The 27,407-nt window shown below is 41.0% G+C and overlaps 1 protein-coding gene across 8 annotated transcripts in view; it reads right to left on the reverse strand.

Annotated features, from left to right (window-relative positions):
* LOC310714648 (uncharacterized protein) overlaps positions 1-27,407 on the reverse strand; it is a 152,022-nt gene that overhangs the window by 14,143 nt on the left and 110,472 nt on the right. For 6 of the 8 annotated variants that reach the window (XR_014529917.1, XM_083520180.1, XM_083520182.1 and 3 more), the window contains 2 exons: positions 13,159-13,254; positions 12,487-12,544 (listed from right to left, as the gene is read on the reverse strand). Coding sequence is in view for 6 of the 8 variants with exons in the window: in XM_083520180.1 (XP_083376306.1) it covers positions 12,487-12,544; positions 13,159-13,254 (154 nt within the window). In the remaining 2 variants the exon portion in view is untranslated. Of the gene's footprint in view, positions 1-11,645; positions 11,680-12,486; positions 12,545-13,158; positions 13,255-27,407 lie in introns of those variants that run through there. The other 2 variants (XM_083520181.1, XR_014529918.1) reach the window with 2 other exon arrangements.

A 27,407-nucleotide genomic window follows, 5' to 3' on the forward strand; every position in this document is an offset into this window, starting at 1 on the left:
GGATTCAGAATTGCCAAGTGTGCTTAAAATTACACTCTCAAGCTGCAAGCCTACACATTCTTACATGGAAGTAAATCCCATTGATATCAATGCTGAAGTCCACCTAAGCCTGCTTAGGTTTGGATTGCAAAGGAGCAGATCTATTGCTCTGCATAAATATGTCAGTGATCCCCATCCCGTAACAGAAGCTGTGAATGAAGTCACTAAAATCCTATTCCCTGTGCTTCAATTATTTTTCTCTATGCTTATCTACACACATTTTTGTGCAGTAGGCAAATTAGGTGGGGTATGGAAAGTGTCTGATCTTTGCAAAGGATGAATTAGGGCCTTGTTCTAATAGTCAAGTGACAGACAAGCACCACTGAGATTCATACAACAAAAGGAAATATGCATCAAAGGGACAAGTGAGATCAAATGCCCTACCTTTATCTCTCAGTATATAAATACTGAGGGGTTTTCCCCCCTTGTTGCTGTTGTGCTATTTATGGAACAGGGCCTCAAGAGGCATAACATATCTCTTTCCATGTGTGATTTCCATTGAATAAGATCGACAGCAAGCAGCGTGAAGATTAAGAATGGCCTATACTGCCAATGCCATGCTTATTTTGCCTCTTTTTGTCCATCTCCATTGACCAGCAGGTGGAAGTATAGAACAAGTATATCTATAACCATTTACAACTTTCTGACACTTTAAATAATTTTACTGCAGTTTAATAAAATTCCCGGCATAACAGTTTGATTGATGATGTGGATAAAGGAAGTGAAAGTTTTTGTATATCTTTTTCACCAATATATGCACTTTTGTGCACATTATTTGACTGGAGAACTGCATTTCAAAACTCGGAGATGTGTGAATTTTGAAGGATGTCTGTATTTCAGTCCACTTGTTACTTTGGAAAGTGAAAATTAGGTGGGTTAGGCTTTATATGTGAAGAAATTGCTCACCCACCCCTAATAGTGGCACATACTGATTTGTCTTCCATCCCTGTGTGGGTGCCTGGGAGTCCAGAGGCTTCCGGCAGAGAGAGGGGCAGGCACCCAACTTTTGTAACAATATCTTCAAATACAATAGTTGGGTTGAGGGACAAGGAACCTGAAGGACAGACTCAGAACAGAGATGCATTTTCTAAGATAGCTAATGCCACATGTGGTTTACTTGTACTAAAAATAATAACCAAGCTGTCTTTTTAAAAAGTAAAATCTGCTGCCTGCTTAATTGGGGGCACCTTTTTAATCAATCAAGTGTAATCTGATTAATTGACTAAATGTTGCAGCCCTAAAGCAAATGTCTCACTAGTGATTGACCCATTCACCTTTCTGCCTTCAGGGAAATGACACACAAAGTATATTTGTGGAGCTCTGCTAACCATCTTTCTTTTTGGTACTCTGTCAGCACATTGACATGCTTAGATAAATAGCAGGCCCTACTTCTGGCCAGCGGGTGTGTGTGTGTGTGTGTGTGTGTGTGTGTGTGAAAAATGGTTCAGGGTTCACTTTAAAACATCTGGTCATAGGGCTTCTTTCTTCCCCCCACCTCTTTTTTTGGCCATGATTGCCTACATGCATTTATTCTAAGGCACAAGCACTAGCAGGAAGCAAGAAATAAAAATAAAAATAGTGTAAACCTAATTCTGGAAGAAGGTTCAGATGATCTGTTGAGATCTCATGTCAAACGTACTGGTTCAGATTTCTAAGCTATAAAAATAGGGGCTCTCACAAAACTGTGTTACATTCCTGAAGTATAGTTTATGCTATTCCTGACCACCAGTTAGGAATGACTTTGGCCCAGAGGGATGAAAAAGCATCACCTATGGGTTTTTCTCCTCATACTTGTTCCCCCCCCCCAAGCTTTTGGTTGGTGTATTGTAAAAAGAAACCAGAAAGGCAAGAGTGAACATGTTGAAAGTTGATCACTGCAGCACCATAGGACAATGAGCCAGAAGCCCCCTTCAGGTATCCCGTCTTTCTTACCTGTAGCACTTTGCTTGAACCTCCTCACAGTTCAGAAAATTGCTTTGACTGGAATATCCAATGTTTATGGGGGAAATGAGTGCTTAACATTAGCTTTCATTGGCTTGCTTTCAATTAGACAGCATTAGGCATTTTATAAAGATGGGGCACTTGTGGCTCCTCCTGATCTCCATCAGCTGGCTCAGAGCCTTGTGCTTGATCCCGCTCCATAGCTGGTACCTCTGCAGGGCCCAGCTATGTGTCTAGATTGCTACTGGATTCATGGGTCACAGAATCATAGAACTGTAGATTTGGAAGGGATTACGAAATTCATCTAGTCCAGCACCCTGCCATACAGGAATTTTTTGCCCAACAGTGAACTCAAATCCAGCTCATGCTCTACCGACTGAGCTATCCACAGATGAACGACATAGACTTAGTCTAAACAGGCAGGATTTGAGATGGCTAAAATACCTTCTCGATAGCTACTAAGCTGGCTTTTGTGACAACTCTTAAATTTGTTTGCAGATCAGACAGACCTTGTAACACCTTTCCAAAAGCCACCATCATAATGTTATTTAAATACACACTAGCCCATTCCGTTATGTTTTCAATTCTTAGCTTTGTTCAGAAACTTAGAGAAATGTTCCTTAAAGTAGACAAATGCTTTTTGTGAACATAGGCAATTATGGTACATAACCCATTCAAAAATTTGAAGAAATATTTATTTGACCATAAACATAAGTTAATATTCTGATTGTTCTCATTAACCCATTAATTTGTTCATTAATTCAGAAGGGCTATATAACTAGAATACTCTGTCAATCTGGAATTACTGCTCTATTAATTTGTGATATTAACAGAGGGGCAATTCTAGATTGCCAGAGTTCTATGCTTTGTACACCAAAAACGTACATCTTCAACATTGATATTCAGCTAGCTCTATGGCCTCTTTTATTAGACATGACAGCAAACATCACATTAGCTATAAATCAACATCAGCTTGTTCATATGGTTTTCTCACTTGCAAAATATAAAGACACTTAGAAGTGAGGTCTATGACTGGTTATGCCAATGAATTTCAGTTCTGAATTATATTTATTTTCTTTAGAATGGCCACATGCAGTATGTTAGTCCTGTAGTTGATGTTATTTTTCAAATGAATGGTGTTTAACCTTGAAACATGACAAGCATTGACAGGGGAATTGTACTCTGACAGAATAAAAATAAGATTGAAGCAATGATGTGTTTCTACTTCCATGAAGACAGACTGTTTTAGTTTAACAATGAGTATATTATCTTTTAAGCCTCTCAGTCACACCAAAGATGAATCCAGCTTAAAGGTTTCCATGTAGTGATTCTGTCAAACTTTGGAATGTGAATTGTCCAAATCACAATGCTTCAAGATATTATGAACCAACCAACATGTCCTCAGTAAGTTCTTCTCTGGCTCAGAATGTAAAACGAGTTTCTGAGTATAAACAGTTAATGTTCAATCCATCAGGTGCCCTAACCCAACTGCCTTGATTCATGTGCAAAATGAACGTTAAACTCCTTCATCTCACTGAACTCGTTAATTGCTATGACTGTGGGACAAGATTAACCAACCAGTCAACTGGATGAAAAAATAGGACCTGTAACCAGTCCTCTTTATGGTTCCAGCCAGGGAGCCATGCCCCGTTTGAAGGTTCTCACCTCCATTCCTCCATCTTCCCAGTTATTCTGTTTTCTTTCATTTCTCTCATCAGTCAGCATTCTGTGCCCCCTGAGCATGCTCAGACTCCACTGGATAGTTTTGGGTTTTTTAATTTCTTTCTACAAACCTCCGAGATCATTGGAGCTGATACCCTCATTTTGTGAATGGATGGTGCTGTTTTGAAAATTTAAGGGTTGGAACTTAGAGAATGACTTCACTTCTGGAAGAAATGATACCCTCTCTTGTTTCTTAGTGTATTTGTTTTTGAGGGGGTTGGATTTCCAAGTGGCTGTCTGCCAATGAAGGCATTTGGAACAATTCTCAAAGGGCAATATATATATTTATTATATTGCCTCCTGAGCATCAGCCACAGAGCACTGAGCTCGTGACTGTATTGGAGAGCATATGCCAATATTACAAGGCAGGAAAGAACTCTCAGAAGCAGATGAGTTCTTCCCAAACATTTGCCAAGAAAGCACATAATATCCAAAGCAGATTCTGAATTGACATGAGGGCAGTTCATCCATCATTAATTCCATATGGAACACAGTTAATGACATTTACAAGCCAAGTAAATTTATGGCTGCATCTCTAAGGTGCCTTTACATTTTCAGACAGCAAGATGTAGCAATTGGAAGCATTGCTGAAATTCCTCCCTGCCTGCTGTTGCCTTCTAGGACAAGTTACTGCCTGCTCACTAGGAATATCCCTTTAGGATATTATGGGTATTTGTTACAAGGCACTTTTATAACATCTCTACCTGACACTTGTAACATATATTTTTGTCTGCTACTGGGAGCTTCATAGATAAAATGTTTCCTCCCCTAAGACTCAAATGAACACGATCATTTATTATTATGTCTTCTATACCCAGTCAAAATATTGACTTGGTTTTCTTCTATGTGAGGCAATTCCAATGTGAGTTTAGCATTTTCTGTTAGCATGTGAAGTGAAATTAAAGTTCAGCCTTTGAAGTCCATTATGAATGGCTACTTCAGCTCTTACATTTTCCATCTAGAAAATCATGTGAAGCCTGTATTTTAATTAATTCAATTTTTAGTTCACCCTTTATCGATTATTGATCCCAGGGTGTATTACATTATAAAAACATGAGACAAACTAATCAAACTCAAATAACACAAACCAGAAATAAATACCACAATTAAAAACTCCACACATAATTGAAAAACTGACTTAATGCAGTTTCATTAGCAACTGGACTTCATTCATCAAATGCCTGCAAAAAGGCTGAGTGACAAAGTATGTTGTTAGTTGGTGCTGAAAAGTAAACAGGATTAGTGTGACGATCCAATAACATCCTTTTAAACAGTATATGTCCCATCACCTCCTGGCAAATAGAAGGGGAAGAAATGGAGGCAGTGAGAGATTTTACTTTCTTGGGCTCCATGATCACTGGCAGATGTGACAGCAGTCACAAAATAAAAAGACTCCTGTTTCTTGAGAGAAAAGTGATGACAAACCTAGACAGCATCTTAAAAAGCAGAGACATCACCTTGCCAACAAAGGTCTATATAGTTAAAGCTATGGTTTTCCCAGTAGTGATGTATGGAAGTGAGAGCTGGACCATAAAGAAGGCTGATCGCCAAAGAATGGATGCTTTTGAATTATGGTGCTGGAGGAGACTCTTGAGAGTCCCATGGACTGCAAGAAGATCAAACCTCTCCATTCTTAAGGAAATCAGCCCTGAGTGCTCACTGGAAGGACAGATCCTGAAGCTGAGGCTCCAATACTTTGGCCACCTCATGAGAAGAGAAGACTCCCTGGAAAAGACCCTGATGTTGGGAAAGATGGACGGCATAAGGAGAAGGGGACAACAGAGGATGAGATGCTTGAACAGTGCTCTCAAAGCTACTAGCATGAGTTTGACCAAACTGCCGGAGGCAGTGGAAGACAAGAGTGCCGGGCGTGCTCTGGTTCATGGGGTCATGAAGAGTTGGACACGACTAAATGACTAAACAACAACAACAATCCAGCCTCCACAACCTGGTGCCCTCCATATATTTTAGGTTAGGAAAGGATAGGTCAACACAGTGGTACCTTGGTTCTAAAACTTAATCCTTTCCATAGTCTGTTCCAAAACCAAAGTGTTCCAAAACCAAGGCACACTTTCCCATAGAAAGTAATGCAAAACAGATTAATCTGTTCCATAGTTTTCCAGTAAAGATGATAAGACTTCTCATTAAAAGGAAGGAAGAAATATTTTGTATAACCCTTGGAACAGAAAATGAAAGCAACGTCAGTCAGATTCATTATCAGGGAACCAAAAGCAAATAAAAAGAGGAGACATAACAGAATGTCAGATAAGTTGTGATGCTTCATTCCAGGCAGATTCTACTACCATTTGACAGAGACTTGAAGATTGCAGGTATCTTTCTTCTGCCATTCCCTTTCACCAATAACTCCATTTACAACCATCTAACAGGCTTGCCATGCCAGTAAAATCATGTGTTGCCTTTTTCAGTAAAATATTTCCCTAAATAGGAAAAAAAAAATGTTTTACAAATTGTTCTCTGTGGTGGAACAGAAAATACTGTTATGCTCACCCCACTTCTATGAGAGGTGAGAAATTCCAGGGACACAGCACTTGGGAAAGAGGTCAATGGAGGCTTCTTTTGCAACATAGGCATTTATTTGCAAATGTACTGATTGATTTTGCTGCAACAAAGTAACACAGTTAGTTAGCTGCCTGTCTGGAAATTATGCAATCACTTGTCTCCAGTTGGTGAATCTTAGGGATCTAATGAAAAAATAAAGTTGACCCCACAAGTTTGAAGTTTGCTCATCCTTGAGCTAGATAGCATCAGGTTAGAAAAGCCTTCAAAGAAGAGCTGAGCTGAATATCTTGATGTTAAGCATCTTTTCCTGACACAACTAGCAAACCCATAAAACAAGAGAGAACGAGAAAACGTATTAATGCTAAGAAAAAAATCCTTCCGGGAAAGTACATTTGGCAAAACGATTTCCTTAGTGCTTGTTTAATGACACGATAGTACATTGTTTTACAGAGATCTGGGTGGAAGAATAAAAGAGTTATAGCAGCAGAAAAAGAGAGCAGATCAATGAATAGAATGAATTCACAAGACTTTGCATTTTTGGACATTTAAAGCTGACTTAGCTATGCCAGTCTTGTGACTTCCAGATCTATTGCGCTGCACATTGCCATTGGAAATTATAATATTTTCATTCTGAGATTTTGTTTCAATATTGTCAGCTGTTTATGCGCAGTTTCATAAGAAAATCTAACCACATTTAAAGCTAAATCACACTGCCTCCAGAATTTCCAGGAAAATGAGATGCTTTAGTACCCTGATATTTCCAACGATGGGTTTAATGAAAGATCCAAACACTACATAGGAAAACCCAAGTTTGACAGGCTTAATGGTTTTCCCATGTAGTATTTTAATCATTTGGTTTAACCTCTCATAATCCTGGAATTTAAGGTAGCCTGATTAAATTGATGGGAGCAGATTTAGGAAGAAGAAGAAAAGGGGGGAAAGCACACCATCATAAATCACATTAATTTATGGATCTTGCTGCCAGAAGATATAATGCTGGTCTTGGTTGGCTTTAGAAGGGAATCAGACACATTTATGGAAGATAGAGCTTTCTGTGGCTATTTCATGGGATTAGACGAGACCGCAACATTTGGAGGAAACACAGTTCCTGTAGATTCAAACAACCAATGGGGGAAGGAGGACTGTTGTCTATATTTTCTGTTTGTGGACTTTCTAGACCCATCTGGCTGCCCCGTGTTGGAAACAGGACGCTGGGCCAGATGGACCTCTGTTCTGATCCAGTGGGACTCTTTTTATATTCCAGAACTTGCAATTTCTCCTTATTTGGTGTGCATTGGATTACAAGGATCAGTGCCTTTGAGGAAAGGACTCTAAATGTAGCCCTTATTATTGGTAATTGCTATTGCTTACAGCTATGCCAGGTCTTTTAAGGATCAAAAAGCTTTTAAAAAAAACAAAAACAAAGCTAGGTTAAGTAAAGGGAGCTTGGTTTTGACATGGGCTTAACTAGCAACAAAGAAAGCAGGTGTTACCTGAGGGAAGTTGTGGTGCCCAGCAATTTTACAGGGAGATAGTAGTTCATCAGAAGAGGGTGCGGCTGCTTCCTTCAGCACCAATTGTTTCAATCAAATGAGTTAATCTAAACATTTAACCAACATATTCACCTGGAGGCTGGGGATTTATCTGTCTCTGGTTACAATGAAACCATCAGTTTTCCTGCTGTTCTGCCCTTTTCTAGAGGACATAGTTTTGTGGTCTTTCCCCCCTTAACACACAATTTAAAAAAAGAATATAGTAAATAGCAAATAATGAAAGATGTTACTAAAAATTAGAGAACTGAATTAAAAAATTGAAGAAATGAGAAACTGGGAGAAACTGGGAGAACCGAAATAGATAGATCTATCCACCCCATCTATTTAAAATGCAAACTTTTCAATGTATTCGCCAGCAAAATCTGCATTTCAAATTTAAAGTGTTTTTTGGGGTGGGTGGGCCTTTTTGTGCACCGACAGTACATTGCAAATTCTGGGAAAGGGCATAATCTGGCAGGGAGTTATGTTCCAACCTGCAAAACAGAAACTTTGGATTGGGTATACCAGACTCCTGCACAAAAGGGAACCAAATAAATTTCTTACCCTTCGCTACTCAGCACTCAAACAGGTTGAGAAGCAGAGCTCTGTGAGTTAATTTGGTAATAATGTGCCTCGTGAGGTAAACAGCACTGAGTCTACTGTGACAGAACATTCATATTTGGTGCTACTGGAGTGTGACAGAACATTAGGAATGCAGTACTCAATAACTCCGAGCTAAAGGCAAAATAGGTTGTGTGGGAATCTAACCTTTGAAACAATGGGGTAGATTGATAGTGATTATATACTGCTGGCTATGTCACAAATAACAGCAAAATTCCCAGAGGACCAATGTAACATTGTGCATCTCTGAAAACGCTTCTGTGTATGAAGCTGAATTTTAAAGTTTCAGGGCAGATAAAACAAAATACTTCTCCACACAGTGCATAGTTAAACTATGGAACTTGCTCCAACAGGACACAGTGATTGTCACCAACCTAGAGGGCTTTAAAAGAACAGTGCTACAGTCATAGCTCAGGTTGCGAACGCTGCAGGTTGCACGTTTTCGGGTTGCAGCCCGCACTGAACCCGGAAGTACCGGAATGCAAAAATGATGTCACACGCATGTACAGAAGTGCCGAATCACGTCACACGTGTGCGCAGACAGGGCACTGCGGGTTGCAAACGCTGCAGGATGCGAACGTGCCTCCCGCATGGATCCCGTTCGCAACCCGAGGTATGACTGTATTTTTCTAGAAAAAAAGGTGCCGGAACTCACCATGAATGCCTCTCTCATTCTCTTAGAATGGCAATGGCATCCACCTGAGAGGTGTCAGAACTGAATTCTGGCAAGTTCCAGCTGGAACCCCCCCCCCCCCCGTAAAAGACAATTAGACAAATTCAAGGAGGAGAGAGCTATCAAAGATACTAGCCGTGATGGCTATTGTCTGTCTTCACAATTGAAGACAGTAATGCCTCTGAATAAACAGTTGCTAAATACCACAGGAGGGGCAAGTGCTCTTGTGCTTGAATCCTGTTGGTGAGGTTTCCCACAAGTATCTGGTTGGACACTGAGAACAGTGGGCCATTGGCCTGATCCAGCAGGCTCTTCTTGTGTAAATGTTGAATATTGTAATGTAACGAGTAATATCTAAAGATCTATTAATGTCTTCTGAAAAACTGCACAACATTCTGTTGCCATATAAATGGCATTGTGAATGTGCATGTGCTTATTGTGCTTCAGATCCAGGAAGAGGTCTTCCTACTGTGCCCAAATGATTCTTACGGCATGTGGGAACATGCAGAGCCCTTTGTTTTCTCCATGGTGATGCCATTGCTAAGGAAACAAATGTAGTAATTGCACTCCCTCTAGTTAGACACTGGGATAGATTGCACATGCATTCATACACATGCCATATGATTTATCTACCCTTGGCTATTGTACACATGATTGGCACCTTTAAGTGCAAATGACTCAAATGAAGGAGTCAGTTGATTAACAAAGAGATAAACAATGAGCCAGCATTCCCTCTTTCTCTTCTCTTTCAGAACTCACAACTTGACTGCTTTCCCCAGGCAGAATGTAATCAGGGCCAGTCCTTGACTTGAGTTGAATGCTTCTCCTATGGCGTCGGGCTCCTGCCACAGGTTTACCAGGTGGTTGCAGCAAGATACCATTTAAAAATTTCTGCAGTGTATGTAGCATTGCTCCAAAGAATATTGTGGGCAATTTAAAATGATGACTCACAGACCAAGGGAAGGTGTTAGCACCAGTGGCCTCTGCTACACCATTCAGCTCCTGCAGCTGCCCAAGGATGCCAAGGGCTAACCCATGACCAGAATGTCTTATATTGCCAGGCTTGGATGTGATATGAATGATCTGTCTGTGCTATTGTATCTATGATGGTCTATTCACATAAGCAGATTGTGACTAGTTACTGCAGCCATCAAGTACTTAGCATGGCTGTGTAAATGGTTCAGCACCTAGAGAACTTGCTTATGACAACATCTAACAAATAATATCAGCAAAATTTCCTTCCTGATTCACCAAGATTTGAACTAGGCCTCTAGGTCTCATCTGTTAATATATATGCCCAGGTAATACACAGGTCATTTGGGTAAACCTCAGCTTCTTGCCTTCTTTGAGGGATTTGTTCTATTAATACCATGCTGTTTTCTTTGAGTCAATTGACACAGTTAGTTAACCAGAATGACAGCTTTTCAGCACTCTACCATCTGTGATTTATTTACATGTTTAAGGGGCGAAGGGCACAGAAAGAAAGAAAGAAAGAAAGAAAGAAAGAAAGAAAGAAAGAAAGAAAGAAAGCCTCCAGCTAATTAGGGCCTATCTCCTCTCTTATGCTTTTCAACCCCATTCAACCCCATCCATTACATATGAAAAGTTTTTTGACAGGTTTTCTGATTTAAAAAAATAACATATGCAGAGATGCAGAATGAATACTACTATAGGAGTAGTTCAGTTCTGCTGGTCTGGAATATGAATATTTTGATCGACACTTGTCTCAGGACCAATAGACAAGAATGCAAACAAAATTGCCCATGTTCCACCCCACCCCAATCATATATTGACAAATAGCACAATTAAAGTGGATTAGGCACTCTAGTGCTGCTCTCCCTTGTGCTGGAAAGTTTGGAATAACAATGACTTGATGTGATCTCATTGAACCTTTGCGCAAACAAATGAGAATGAATGCTCAATAAACAGCAGGCTATAACCTCCACACAAACTGTATAAGCTCCATACAAACTATGTGAAAACCAGTAAGGATGAATGCTCAATAAACAGGTTGCCATAGTTTTAAAACAACAACTATGGCCCCATAAAAAGTACTCCACAATCATTTCAAAGTTTGCATCCCTATGTACAGTTCAGATGTTCTTGGCGTTGCTATTGCAGCCAGCTCAGCAAAGGATAAGAAAATCCCACACTGTAGCAAATGTTTTCAGTCTAATAATAAATAGCTATTTCCTGGGCATCAGGTTGACTGTGTTGTCCTGATGAATGCTGAGCTAAAGGAAATGGTTGATGCATTTCGGTCACGATAAATAAAGGGGCACATATACCAATTGCCAAAGGCTTTCGTAAGGTTTCCTCTGAACATCACTATCAATTGCCATATTGGCTAGTATCAAAATCTTTTCCTATGTATCTGGAGCCATCAAATGTGACCCTCCAAGCTTCTCTTCTGGCCCAGTCCACACCCAAACCACAGACCACATCCTTCACTGGCCTGTTGCACGGTGCCCCTTTTAGTAATTGCACCTGGCTGGAATGTGTCCTTGAATGGTAATAATATCTCTTGCTTGTCTGGATTGAGGATGGAGAGTGGTACGTGTCTCAACACACCCACTTTTGTCACATCCACCACTGGTGTCAGGTCCTCAGAAGCTTGCCCATGAAGGAATGCTGAAACAGACCCCCACCTCTGCATTATACTATTGCAGAAAGGAGGGGAGCATAGAACTTCTGAAAGAATGTAGGATTTCCACTGAGTCGTGCTCCTCCCTTGGCATACTTCCAGTTCTGCCCATATCCCATCCTTGCCATATTCTGCCAACACAAGGCTTAATCCAGCCCAGCCTATTGCCAGTGCAATAGTTTTGCTATGCTGGCTTAAATTCATTATGCTGAAATATCTCTGTCCTGCAGATGCAGTCAGAGAAAGCAGCCATCTTATCCTGCCACATGGACATAACTCTTGGAGACAGTAGTGCCTGCTACCCATTGGGGCTGGTAGGGTGGAAAGCAGGGAGGCCAAAAGCAGACAAAGTCAGGCACAGCCAAGTAAGTCTAGTGTGGTCCACAACCTAATCCCTGATGAGTTCTTTTAAAAAGGCAACACAAAGACTAAGAAGGAGGAACGTACCTACTAGTTGTAGGTAAGGAGGAGTCAGGTGGGGGCTGGATAAAGGCAGATTGAGGTTAGTGGAACTGTGCTTCATTCACTCCAATGGACCAGCCTCCACTGGCTGCATAGGGCCATATTGTAATTCAGTCCTAATTTACTTATTTCATTAGCTGTTTCATCTCGTACCATTTCTAAATGGCAAGTGCTGTTCATTTTTTGTCTTTGAATAGGTTCTAGCCACCTACTGCTCTATCCATTTCAATGGAATTTTCTGTGGTACCCACTGGCAGGATAAGTGGAGAATGCACAGTTGTTGTTGCTTTTTCAGTTGAACTCCTAGACTACTTTACTTTAGGAAATCTTACCTGCCTGGAGGTCTGTAGGGGAGCGTGGAGTCTCGCCTCGTCACCTTCCAATTTTCCTCTGGCAGATGAAGATAAAAAGGTTAACAGTTGTTTTTATAAATGTTGTTATGAAGTTGAACAGCTTTAATTTGTGGTGAGGTGAAATTATTGTTTGGTTCAGGAGTGTTGTCAAACAACCCCTGCTCACAGGAAGCTGCTGAGAGAAGTAGAGATAAAACAAAAGTTCCTTCTATTGCTCTTTTGCAGCTAGGGCTTGGTGAGGGCACAGAATGGGTGTTTTACAGTTCAACCCAAGGCCAGGCTTCTTAAAATACTGTTACAAAACACTGGTTTCCCAAAACATCATGGAAGGGAATAAGTTACTGAAAAGAGTAGGAGACACATGAAGTGCAAGTGTTTCCCGTTTCCCAATGTCTTCATGTCCAAAATACAACTTTTGCCTCCTGTGCTTCTACAGAGTTTTCAAACTGTCAGCTAAACCAAAAAAAAGGGGGGGGCAGTCCTAAGAAGGTGCTGAAGCAAAAGTACAGTATTGTTATAGGACTGGGAGGTTTGCTTTGGATTATGCCTGTGGGTCTCCAAGCTTGTAGTCTGGTATCTGTAAAATGGGAAGGGACTGCTATACTGGTCAAACCAGTCTCTTTGTTAAGGTAATGCCACTAAAATGCCTACCTGGCTTGGTCACCTGAAAATTTTGTTGTCTCCTGACACAGCTGGCTTGTGGATCAATCTGGAAGCAGAGAGAGGTCACTGGGCCTTGGAGCAGGACTGTGGAATAGAAGGAGTAAGAAATGAGAAATTACTACTATTATTATTATTATTACTAGTAGTACTACTGTTCCCCTCAGAAAAAGACATCACATCAGTAATATGAATCAGTTGAAAGTGTATTTACAACCAACAGAGCTTAAGCTTCACTAGTCATATTTACCTGTGTTGTTTTCCTAGAGCTGCTGATAGTTATTATCATCTTCAGAAACAGGAAATTACTACTTCACTGGAGTTTACACAATAAGCATCTAACAAAATACCACCGGTGGCAGTCTTATCATGGTTCACAAGGATTGTGAAATAAAACAAAAGTTGGCAAAAACACTCTCATGATGCAGTTTTAAATATTTTCATGTTCATTTTGGTTTGTCAGGTTTGAGTGTGTGTACATTTAAAATAATGTAATTAAAATTCATGGGACACATGTTATATTGAATCCTGTATTCATTTGGACTAACAACTGCCATTATTTGGTTCTGTACTCCCAGTTCACCACTGCAGATTAGAATGCCCCATCCAAACATTAATTGAAAGGGGGATGGCGGTGAATTAACTTTTTGCCCTCTCCGTAGCCCAGCTGTTAAAGACAATGAAAGGGAAACTACTGTATATTAAAGTGATGCTAAGGACATACCCCAACAAAGAGTTGGGCTGACTTCAGCCTTACATGGTCTTAAGGTACAGGGACATAATCCTTTATGACTGTGGCGACACTGACTTGAATAAACCTGCATAAAATACAATGCACAACATTTTATGTTATGCATGAAATCCTACTGATGCATCTCACTGAAGGTAAGGAGTGGGGGAGATTATCAGGCTGATCATTCCATGCACCATCATCAGAGGGAGACCACTGATCCTTGGGCTATATGAACTGGTAGCAGCTTTCCAGGGTTTTAGACAGGAAACTTTTTTTCAGCCCTGGTAGAGAACCGGGGAACTTCTACAAGCTTTCTCCCTTTATGTCACATGATCCACTGATGTGTGCTAAATTTACAAGTCAGAATGCATGTTCAGGATCTCTTCCTAGTTAAGGCACAATTAATCTGTTCTTAATGATTTTGAGCATGCAGTCTTATTTAAATGTTTTCTGTGTCTGAGCAGCAGAAGCAATAAAGAGTAGCAATCAAATATTGTCATGAACATATGTAAGACTCAAAAATTGTATTTGTAAAAGGGCTAAGAGCTAAAAGAGACATTTCATTAATATTTAAAAACTAAGTGACACAGTAGTTAAATTTTTAAAAGGTTTTTTTTAGTGGAAATACACATGGCAAGTAAAAGTGACAATGACTAGTAAATGCTGCCCTCTGGTGTGTTCTGTTCCCTTGTCTGCAGCTAGGACTGGTCTTTCCTCATTATACGATTCCTTGTATATCTTAATCGTTACCTAATATGTAATTGTAAAGTTTGTTAACTTTTACCTTATCTGTTCAGAAGGTAGCCATTATGCCTTCCTATGCAAGGCATGAGACAAAATGTACATTTTGAAAGTAATGCAAGAGACCTGGGGGTTGCCACCCAGACTGGGCAAGGGGCTCTCTTCTGATGCAATGTTGTCATGGAGGGTAAAGAATGCAAAAGCTACAAGCTTACCTTAACAAAACAAAATGTCACAAAGGAAAGTTTATATCTCATTTTTACTAAGCAAACATTCAAGTTCCCTAGGACTCTTCTCCAGGTGGGAAGGCAAGCAAAATTAGGTATGGATGGATAAGTCTATTTCTTGTCCATCAATTTCACATGTGCTTATTCAGAAGTCCATCCATCTCACTTCAGCATTAAGCTGCGATTCCTTATTTTTTTTTAAAAAAATCCACTAATATTTATATTATTTAAAACATACTTTATAACAAAATACATATTTAAATATGTGCCCCCCCCCAATGTATGCTTCTTGAAATGCACTTGAGCTGTTTTCTCTCATGCTTAGCAGCTTGTTCCCTTTTGTGCTTTTGTTTTGCTCGAACCATGAAGTTTCTCTGCCCCCCTCCTGCAGGCCTCAACAGTTGTTTCCAGTTTTCCTTCTGCTAGGAACATAGCAGGTTTCATGCCAGGCTAATGTCAAAGGGTCAGTTTGAAACCCCCTTGTCTTTGTTTCTCACTCTTACAGCTGGCTGGCATCCATCTTTGGGGCTCCTTTGGAGGCTGTCTGTACAACTCCATGCATCACATAATTATTAATTTCTGGTTTAACTCAGCTGGCTACCTGTGGTTTGGCGCAAGCTTTTCAACCTCTCCAATTCTCTTTCAACAACCTAGCATTCCCACTAGAGTTACTTCCATCATCAAGTGCCACCCAGTGGCAGAATGTCAGTTATCATGTGCTTGAGGCTTTGCAAATCTTTACCATGACCTCTGAGAACTGAGAAATATTTTTAAGGACTCACCCTATTTCTCTGATTGAAAATTGTTTTATGGAATTTTAATGTTATGCCTTTATATTGCTGTAACTCACCCTGGGACCTTAAGGTAAAGAGTGAGTATGAAATTTAAATCATCAACATAACCCACACCATTTATTACACCTTGCAGTCCAAAATCTAAATTTGATACTAAAGGAGTTAGTAGCTGGAAGGAAAACGAAGGAAATCTAACCTGAAACCTTCTCAGGAAATAGATACAGACCATGAGACCTGGCTTGGGCATATCCTGAATGACTATTTTATTAGATGTGGTCAGATGTGGCAGCTTCTCTACACCACATTCTGTGTTATATTACACAAAAAGCTGAAAGAAATGCTCAACTATTTAACATCTAAAAAAAATCTAAGGGGGCATTTTTAAAGTGGTTTTAACAAAAGGACACATATGGGAAGCATTCATGTTGTCAAGGAATACAACCTTGTTCCTCCAAGATATTAAAAACATTTGGATATGTCAGAGTCCTGATATTTTAGGGAATGACCAAGGAAAAATCCAAACCAATGCCAACGTATCCTAGCTTGGTTTTCATGAGGGTTGCACAACAACATGACTGTTCTTTGTTACATGGTAAAATGTCATTCAGGAATGATCCAATGGAACACCATGGAAACAAAACGACTTCTCTTCATTTTTTCCTTTATGATTCCTTCACTTACTAATAATAAACATGGTCCCTTTTTCAGCCACCCCAGCAACTGTGTTCAAAATAGTGGAAAACAGCATACATAATAATTACCTAATTGAAAGGCAGACTTGAAGTAAATTGTGAAGTGATAAGACTCTTTGGCCAAAGACTGAGAATGGCTTGGCCAAACTGCTGATTAGAGGGGAAAGACATTAACCAGTTGAAAACAGCCAGTTGTCTTTCCTTCTGCCATTTTGTTTATCCTGCTATAGGATAACTGTTTGCTTGGCCCTGTTCTGGCAACCACAGAAACTCTATTTGGACGTCCAGATTATTCACGTGTGGATAATCATGTGATAGGTAGTAATACTCCATTGTCAAGTCCCACTCCTCCCACCACAGCATTGCATGAGTTTAAGGAGAAAGTCTGAAGAAGGGGTCTCCTCTACTTGCCCAGGACATTACTCAGCAGAGGGCCCTGCAATGCATGAGGACAGGTTTACCACATTTTTACATATTTTTTGTTCAATACAACTACAAATAACAGAGGGGTGAAAGTATTGAGAAAACAGCAAAATTAATACACACACACACACACACAACCAGGAGCAGACATTTTAGGAAAAAACGAATCCAAATAGCAAAGGACTTTCTAAAAAGTTGGTAACAATGACAGAGTTACATTATCAGATTATATACTCTTTTACGGTGGTACCTCAGGTTAAGTACTTAATTCGTTCCGGAGGTCCGTACTTAACCTGAAACTGTTCTTAACCTGAAGCACCACTTTAGCTAATGGGGCCTCCCACTGCTGCCGTGCCACCGGAGCACAATTTCTGTTCTCATCCTGAAGCAAAGTTCTTAACCTGAAGCACTATTTCACTATTTTCACTATTTTAAGCGAAGTGATATACATTACCCTCTTAAATGTGCGGACTTGGTAAGACCAGAGTCTAAAATTACCCAAGAGCACCAATGGTCATTATCACAGATGATGTGCCTGATGAGTTTCTTATCCTGTTAAGTATATAACCCTTTAGGCTAAACTGTGGCCCTCTAGATGTTGCTGGATTGCCATTATCATTCATCATCCCTGACCAATGGCCATGCTGGCTGGGGTTGATGGGAATTGTAGTCCAACATCTGGAGGGCCATAATTCAGCTACTCTGGCTTTGGGGCCAAGGTATTACCTGGAAGATCTGCAACTGGATCTTCTGACATTGTTATTTTTACATTAGAGCAACTGCAGAAAGTGCTAAATTTAATCAGAGCTGTGATGCCAAGCCCCCTATATCAGTGGTTCCCATAGTGTGGTCCACAGACCCCCTGTGGCCCATGAGCTTCATTTAGGTGGTCCACGGTAGCAATTGCAGAGATGCACAGCCACTTACATATAAAGAATGGTAGGCACAATGGCTGCTCCATTGTTCTTATAACTTGGTGGTCCTCCCAAAGGTGAGTGGGACAGACCAGAAGTGACAGAGGAGGTGGCTCTGCCTTCCTCAGAGGATTAAAGTCATAGCTGGCATCAAGATGGGGGGGGGGGGTATAAACTTTTTTTAAAAAGTAGTTTAGCATCTAGCACAGCACATTACAATTACAAACCAAGAGGGAAGAAAAATCATTAGGCGGTCCACCAAGACCCTCAGCAATTTTCAAGTGGTTTGTGGGAAAACATTTTGGAGATCACTGCTCTGTATCATATCTCTCAGCGTAAATACTCCCCTCTGGGAGCGGGAGGGCTACAGAGGCAGCAATCACAACAACATTATCGTTTTATTCTAGACGTTATTTTATTCTCCTAAGCAAACAGTTCCCAAATACTGTACCACTTTAAGTGCTTTTAGCCTATTGTTTTCCCTAACCACTATATGTAAAACTTGGGATTGAGAACTCTTTCAAATATGCATGAGGACATGGCTCAGATTACTATGTGTTTTAAAACAGATTTGCATAGTAATTCAATGACAGCCTCTTGTCTTGGTATGAAGACTTCAAAAAAAAGCACGCAACAACAAGAAGATTGGAAGCAACGTGGAAGGAAAGCCAAGTCGCAGATTAAGTGTTGGTTTGAGTATGTGAATGCTAGTATATTTGAACGGCATATTCAGCCAGCATGGCAAGTTGTAGCTTTATTTGCACAGTGGACTGAAGTTTGGTCATTAATAAAGGAGCTGAACCAGAGGAAAGACAAATGAAGTAACAGCATGATAAAGTCAGGGCACTCTTCTCCAATTGTTCTGCTGGTCTCCAGCCACAGTCGCTCATCTGGGCAGTCCTGTTTGCCATGGTCTACCGATCAGACTGAAAGTGCCTGACATCAATTAGCCTCTTTAGAACACAGACTTCACCCACCATGTGGGGAAAGCCACTGTTCTTTGACCCCGTGACTAAGCTGGAGCAGATGCATGTGTAAGAGGTAGGAGGGTGATTCAATTCACTCTGCTCCAGGACAACATGGCGAGCAGCCTGGCTGGCTGGTCATGCAGCTTGCTTACTCATGACAGTGTTCAGAATTTCTCTCCCAACTCTCACCTCTGTCCAATGCCTATACTTTTGAAAAACCAATATTCCAATAGCTTCTAAAACCATATATATTCCATCACTGTGGCTCCCTTCGACCAAGACATCCCCTTGGGGATTATCTGGCAGTGAGCAGAGAAAACAGATGTAATTTCTTTTCTTTTTAATTGATGGAGAATGGGGGTGGGGGTGGGGGGACAGGATGAAATTTTGGAATAGCGATATTCTCCACTGTATTGGGGGGAGGGACGAGGAGAGAGAGAGGAGATGGGAGGCATTAATCTTGAATGCTGCATTGGCTCCAATAGTTGTGTATTTCATTATGACAGCTATTTTGGTGCCTTAATTTTATTCTGTTGGGGGAAGGTAGGATCTGGAGCAAGCTGTCTTCTCCTCTGATCCGTACATATGCACACTATGAATCTGCCCATTCCTTCACCCTTGTGAGGAACTTTTGTTGCCCCCATCACCTTTAGTTATTGCCCATACTTGCTGGGACTGGTGGGACTTTTAGTTCAGCAGCATCTGGAGACCCAAAGATTTGCCACACCTCCAGTAGAACCTACACTGACTTCAGTTTATGATGACTCCCCTATGCTCACAGGATTTCACTACTTGTCAATTAATTGATTAACAATAGTTCTGAAGCAAGGAGTGAACTATCAATGTTTCTAGACAATATGTGTCATAGCAAGCATCATCTAGGTTTAGAAGAATGTCTGAATGTCTCTAAGGGCATTCTTACAGACATTCCCTCTACATGAGCAAAAGTGCCTTAAAACAGTCCTTGCCCCTTTCAGTTTGTGCAAGTATTTGCTATAAATACTAACTAATCAGGGACACAGTTTCTAGTCAATTAAATATATATTTAATTGCTTAATCTAATGTATTAAACACTACAGCTCTCATAACCACTATTTTTGGAATGAAACTAATCTGTTGGAAGCATACTTAGGGCTTTCCTGTCCAGCTTTAAATCATGTTGCAATCTTCACTGCCTGCCTTCTTTATGCTCACAGCTCATTTTTCCATCACCAAGGTATATTATGAGCCTGATGAAAATCAAGAGTCAACCAGGTAAGCCAGTCATGCTACTTAGCCCATACTGACATGCTGTGAATCATAAAACACAAAGACTGTGAGTTCTTCTCCTAATCAAGGAAGGATCAGGACTAGTGAATATCTCCAGTAATCATCCCTGCAATAATCCCATCTTTAGAGATTTTAGCTTCACTTCAAGATTATACATCTCCAAAAGAATGTACTTCTGGGTTACAATGGGCAGTTTGTAACAGGGGACAGAAAAGGCTCACTTTGTATGACAAGGCTGATGGACATTTAACAATGTCTCTATTTACAAACCCAGACCTTGCCAACATCCTGGAAGATAACTACCTTGATACTGAAGCTGTTGCAGTAATAGGCTCCGCTGGATGGGTAATTGTACTGCACCCTTTGACTATCAACACCAGATTTTCTAAACTAATATAATTAACATTGGGTGATGAATATGCAGTGAGTGACTGATGCTTTGCCCACTTGCCTGCCAATTACAAACAGATGACAAAATAACAAATTGTACAGAAATCTACCTTGAGGGGTTGGTGTAAGGATTACACAATGCATGTGAAGCCCTTGAAAACACTGTACAAGCATTAATCTTTTTTTAAAATTTCAAAATTCGAAAAGGATATAAAAATGATCCCATACCTTTCTGGCATGGTACCGGTCACACAATACATGCTAGTGCCTCTCACCCTTTCCAAACAATCAATTATGGGAAATACTCAGTCTTGGGTTTGGGCAAATCTTTTAAATGTTTTGCTTTTACCAAAACTGTTGTACACAACCTAGAGCATTCTGTTATAAAGGTAACTACAATTCCAAACAACACAACACAACACAACACAACGCAACGCAATGCCTTCAGTGGGCCGCCTCCCTGAGTGGAGAATGTAGCAATACCTCCTCTAAACTGCATAAAATAAAATAAAATAAAATAGCATCCAAACCCTATCCTTGAGGCACATTTTAATGAACCCTACAGATATGTAATCTGTTTTGGACTAGTTTACTCCAAAATCTCCCAAGCTGAACTATTGATTCTGTTTGTTCAAAATAAGGTAAAGGTAAAGGTACTCCTGCCCGTACGGGCCAGTCGTGTCCGACTCTGGAGTTGCACGCTCATCTCGCTCTATAGGCCAGGAGCCGGCGCTGTCCGGAGACACTTCTGGGTCACGTGGCCAGTGTGACTAGGCTGCGCTGGTGAGCCAGCACCAGCGCCGCGCACGGAAACGCTGTTAACCTTCCCGCTTAGGTAAGCGGTCCCTATTTATCTACTTGCACATAGGGGTGCTTTCGAACTGCTAGGTGGGCAGGAGCTGGGACCAAACGGTGGGAGCTCACCCCGCCACGGGGATTTGAACTGCCAACCATGCGATCGGCAAGCCCTAGGTGCTGAGGTTTTTACCCACAGCGCCACCCACGTCCCTCTATTGTTCAAAATAGAGACAACTAAAAGCTCTGTAGTAGTTTTCCATTTTCAAAGGAAATGGCAGACTTTTTCATTACTGATGCTGATGTTTTGCACCTCTTAATCAATGCACAGTACATGAAGAGGAAAGATCACGTAAGTCCATCTTTGTCCCACCTCCTACACTTAGCCCTTTTTATTTAAAATGTTCCTTGTTACATTTCTAAATGGACTCAGTGTCCATAATGCAGTAATAAATCTGAAACATCTTGAAACTATTAAATATGCAGAGCTACCAGCATCTGTTCCTCAGGTCAGGCCTTAGGGAGCTTATCTTCAGACTTTTGAATTACTTTGCACCAATAGCTAAACATCCCAACATATATTAGTCCAGGGATCCAATTGCCTCAACACTTAGGGGTCGATTTGAATACCCCTGAAATAATGCATAGAAAATGGATTTGAATTTTTCAGCTGCAGTAATATTGGAAAAGCTCCATATTTCTGCACTGAAAATTAACATTATTAGTATTTGCTTAAAAAATGTTTAAAATTGCATAGAATGATTTCAAAAGCCTATTTAAGGTTTCTATATAAGCAACCATTTTCTTTTCATTTGAAGAGCCCTGAATCAGAAGAATTACAGCAATGTAGCAATGAGATTTACACTTGCTGTTTTCCTGTAGAGCCATTGTATCATTCGTGCAACACTTTCTCTTACTCATTTGGATTTAGCACTGTTAATAGCTAAACCATTATCTTAAATACAAGAATAGCTTGCTAAGCTTTCTCAGTTCCCATGCGGACATAATCTATACATCCTCAAGTGGAGGATCCTAGTTCACCACCCCAATCTTGTAACTCTACTTGCTTAGATGGAAAAAAGCAAAGAGACTATGGCAGTGAGGAGGAGGAAAATGGCCTTGAGCCTCCAGGATACCTTACAGTGGCCTATGCCTGAAAGGTGGGACTAAGAGGTGTGCACAGCCCTTTAAGTCACTTTCACAACCCTTTTACATTCATTGAAGCAGAGGGGGAAGGAAGAAAGAGGGTTCCACTGAATACTATGGAGGCCCCCCCTTGCATGGGGGCACAGCACCCAGAGAAGGATGAATCATGTCCATTTTAAATAATGAAAGGCCAAGGGTTTGGTGTGTTGTTTTTTTTTTTGGGGGGGGGGTTTGGTCACACAGTAATCAAATTTCCCATCTTTCATGTGGCCTCTCATCTTGATATTTCATTGACTACGTATCAATGGATGGCCTGCAGTCGCTGTCATTCTGCATTAGGCTTTCTTGTGTGTCCTTTCATCCATACTAGGCACAGCCACTTGGTTCTCTTTGATCTCCACCCATGAGTTTAAAGCTGCTAATGAGAGACAATATCTCTACATGTAATCAGCTACTCTTTATAGTGAAGGCCTTGAAAGATGACCTAATGCACTTGAGTATGATAGAAAAGATTAACACAACACAGTACGTCAAGAGCTATGAAATAATTTCTCACTGAACAACCCCATTCTTTCTCTCTCTCCTTTCAGATCTTTCCTCAAAACCCATTTCTTACCCGTTGATACCTTACATTTCCAAATCTCCAAAGACAGCTAATAACAAACCAGAATCTCTCTCACACATGCACATGGGTTGTATGTAAGCATATGTATGTATTTGTTACTAAGACACACAAATATATGCAATAGTCAAAGAAGTACAAAGTTAAAATAGCCTTCTTCTTTTTTAAAAAAATGTAATAACCAGGTAAAAATGGGATATTGACAAGACAACTCATTCCCCTTTGTTTTAAAAGGTTTTCACAGCCTTCTTAAAATTTTAGCAGAGGACATGCAGCCATTTTCCAAGGATGCTAGGGCTGTACAGCCAGTGAAGCAGATCCTGCACTGACTATGGCTTCATCCTGGAAAACCACCAATGCTCCTTCCAACTCTATAATCTCACGATTCTAAATCCTGTTGGTAAAGTCCAGGATTCTCCAGCTTCTATTTTCTAATTCCCTTCCCTTTTCACTGTTTCTTTTTGACCACTGTGAATAATTATCAGTAACTTGAAAGTGCAAGTTGTAACAGCATTTTCACCTTTTGAGCTTCTCTTGCGTTATCTATGTGGACATCTGATTAGCCTGGTTATCAATAAAGGCTAAAATATGCATTATTAGTGGGAATGAGCATTCTGAGCAATGTAGCCTTACATCTTAAATTATAAACAGCTGGTTTAAAATATGTGTGAAAATTGTATTTAAACCCAAGTTGTTTATTTGTTACACACTAGTCAGGATCCAGTCAAATTTAATTGCTTTGTTTAGTTGTACTTTGGTTCTGTTGGTTTCAATGAAGGAAATGAAACTGTTTGCACCATTCATTTAGAGGCACTATAATTGCATTTCTGCGGGTGGACGGTGTTAGGTTTAATCTCAGACATCTCCAGTTAATAGCATTGGGTAGTAAGTAGCAGGGGACCAGAGACTGTGAGACCCTCTTAAGTTTCCAAAATCCTGCAAAGCCATGGACGGTCAGAGTAAAAGACAACTGGGCAAGATGTACTGAGAAGTCCTTGAATATAAAGCAGGATTACTCACTTTGTAGGCCCAGAACAAGAGGCTGTTTATTGATGAACAGGTTAATACACAACTGCATAGGAAAATTAAAGTAACCACAAGAACAAAAGGGTGGGATGTTGCCTCCAACCCATTTAATTAATTAATTTATTTATTAACTAACATTTATATGCCACTATATCATTTTAAAAAATGTGGTTTACAATCTCTCTAAAAAAATCACTTAAAATATTTAAAATCAGAGACCATCTACTATTATGAAAGCCAGGGCCGTCTTAAGCATATCCAGCGTCATGGTGCAAAGATCCCTCCGGCACCCCCCCCCCATTTCCCAGAGTTGTCAACCTTTTTTTAAGGGGGGACCCCAAAGTTGTTGACCTTTTTTAGGAAAGGCTGTTCCCAGCCTCGCGCTGCTGCCCCGGGCAGCCAGGCACAATGGGGGTGGCACGGGAGGCAGACGGGGGTCTTGTCCTGGCAGGGACAGGCGAAGTTGGCTGGGCTGTCCATGTCGCTGCAGCAAAGAAGCTCACTCACTCAGCCACAGTCTCACCGTCCTTGCTTGGGGAGGAGAGAGTGTGACTGGGAGGGGATCAGGCAGGGGAAGGAGTGCAGAGGTGGGGGGGGAGCAGTGGGAGGAGGCAGGCTCCATGCAAGGCGGTAGAGAAGCAGGGGAAGGAGGGAGGGGCACTGGGGGCAGCAGTTGCAGCATGTAGCCTCGAGCGCGGGGATCTTTCAAGGTAGAGTGGACGGGGGGAGCAGTGGTAGAATCACGTTTATTATACGCAGAGCTTGGGATGCAAGCACACACCATGCAGCCAAGGAGGTGGTGTGTCGTGGAGCCAGCGGAGAGTGCTCCAGACTGTGGAAAAGCATCCATAGCCTTCCCGCCTCCGATGGGCGCTGGAGGCGTGCAGGCACCCAGTCCCCGCTCCACCTCACTTACCTCCCCACTCTCCCCTCCCTGAACTCTCCGCCTGGCGCCCTGGCTCGCCACACCACTACGCCCAATGGTAAAGACGTCCCTGATGAAAGCACATATTCTCAATTGCCTGACTAAGCCTGGAGGAACACAAAAGTTTTTAACAACTGTTCAACAGTTGAAATGGAAGGTGCCTGCTGAATCTCTGTTAGCATAGTACAGTACAGTACTACATTCCACTGGAGACAATGTTTAAATCTACCATTATCCATTACTACAGTGCCTATATTTAGTCTAAAATGCTTTGTTACTTAAGGCAAAACAGCATAAAGTCTCTCTCCACCTTGCCACCGCTCCCCAAATACGTAACTAACAAGTTGCTTTCATGACAAATCAGCTGACTGGGGCGACTGGCTCTGTGTAAGGCAACTTTCTATGTTTTTGCATTGAAATTAAAGAAGTCTGGAAAGTGTTTAACTTGCAGATCATGCCTTTAGATGCTGGCTTCCTCTTCAGTCTCTTCTTTGCTGCCAGGAGCCATGTTAAAGTTTGCATTTTTAAAAAAGCAATCAAATGAAATGGTTTGTTTAACAAAATGAAATATGGCCAAGGTGATACCTATCAAATTTACTGTAAAGCTGGAGTTATTACTGCTTTTTAAAGATGTGGGCAAGTGATTTTTGCCACATAACCATTATTTATGTTTTTCTATACCCTCTTTAGAGGTTCCTAGAAGAGGGCAGTAAAATGAAAGGTACTATAGAATTAGTGATTGTTTGTATTAGGCATGTGTGAAAGGAAGCGGTATATTTAACACTTACCACATCATATGTATGTGCCGTTGCCAAATGTAAAAGACAAACAATCTGGTTTGGTGTACAGAGAGTTAAGCTCTAATGAATGTTATGAGGAAATTAACTTTACAAAAAAAAAATCTAGAAGGGGTGAGGGCATGTGGTTAATTCACACTCTTGAGACAAAAATCAGGTGGTTGTCACCATTTTATCCAAAGAATAGTTGCTGCAAGATCTGAACAAAGCCATAGAAAGAACTATAATAAAGAGGACATGGAAAACTATATGCCTGGTCTACTGCTAGACTCCACCAAGTCTTTTGAAAATTAGATTAACTTGGGTTTATTTTTCCATATACAACAGCCTGACAAAACATGTTCCCCATCTGGATGCCTTGGAATTAGTGGGAGGGTGATTCTTTCCTAGACTGGTTGCTTATATACGTATCACCAAATGAGAAATGTTTCATCAGGAAAGAAGGCAAAAGAAGGCACAGATCAGCATAAAAATAGCATGTGCTAATTTATGTGTATAAATGCAAAATTTAGAAATAATTGCTATAATTTAAATAGAAATACAACACATCTCACCATAGTGGCTGGCATGTACAGGTGCTATCTTTTGATGGACAGCTTCAATCCCCCTGTTGTCGTAGCCCCGTCTGAGTTCCGTTGCCAAGCAAGCAGGGACAAGGAGTCTCTGAAGAACTTTTGCCTAAGAGCAGAATCCACATACAAAGCCCAACAGTCCAGAGGTCAGGGAATTCAGATGATCGCAGAGCCCAGGGTCCAGTCTAGAGATCAGTTAGCTGAGATAATCAGAGAGTCTAGGGTCCAGCAGGAAGCAGTAAGGTAGGGATAGGAACTAAAGGCATTGTTTCCAGCATCTGACTGCTGCTGAGACCTCTGTTTAAGAAGGCCAGAGGCAGCTGGTTCTCATCAGTACCAGGTGCCTTCTCCCCTGTGAAGGCTGAGCCCACAACCTCTTGAAGGTGTTGAGCAGTTCTGCATTCTCTGCCACTCAACAGAATCTCGCCATTTTCTCCATGCAAAGGACCTACTACTTGCTTGTTCTTCCTCTTGCTTCAAATATAGCCAAAGAAACCTTTTATTAATTTTAATGTATATTGCCAGCCTGAGCTCATTCTGAGCTTTGGCCTGCCTTACCTCCTCCCTGCAATTCCACCTCCTTAATTTAAAACTTCACAGGTTTAATAGCTTGAGTGCTGTTGTGTTCATAGCCTGCCTTCAGGTTCCCCACTATGCAAAAGGCACGCTGGACTAGATGGGCCATTGGCCTGATGCAGTGGGCTCTGAGTATGTTCTTTTAGGACATTTAGAAGCCAAGAGCACCATTAAGGGAGGGCAAAGATTAGTCGTCCCCCCCACAACTGTACTTTAGACTACAGTAAGCCCACAACTTACACATATTTAACGTGTGCGCATTCAGCTTTATGCACTTGGCAATCTCCCCCCCCAAAAAAAAAAAAATTAAAAAGGGGGTGGAAAGGGGGCAGGCATCCAGGAAGAATGACTTTGGCAATTCCACCCACCATCACCCCCATTGTGTTTTGATTTTAGGTGTAATCCCAGGAATGTAACTCCTATGTAATTACTTGCACATGCAAGTAATATTCTGTGGGGTGAATTATATCTTTGGCCAGCTCACTAGGTCTACACATTGAGAGACTGCTGACACCAGAGGTTAAATAGGCCCATGTGCTAGGTAAGTTATAAAGTCCCTAAGAACCTTGAATATTTTCCTCCACTTGGATAATCTGAATTTGCACTCCCAATAGACCACTTTCTTCTAGA

Source organism: Podarcis liolepis, assembly GCF_965112155.1.
Source record: "Podarcis liolepis genome assembly, chromosome: 9".
Classification (NCBI taxonomy): Eukaryota; Metazoa; Chordata; class Lepidosauria; order Squamata; family Lacertidae; genus Podarcis; species Podarcis liolepis.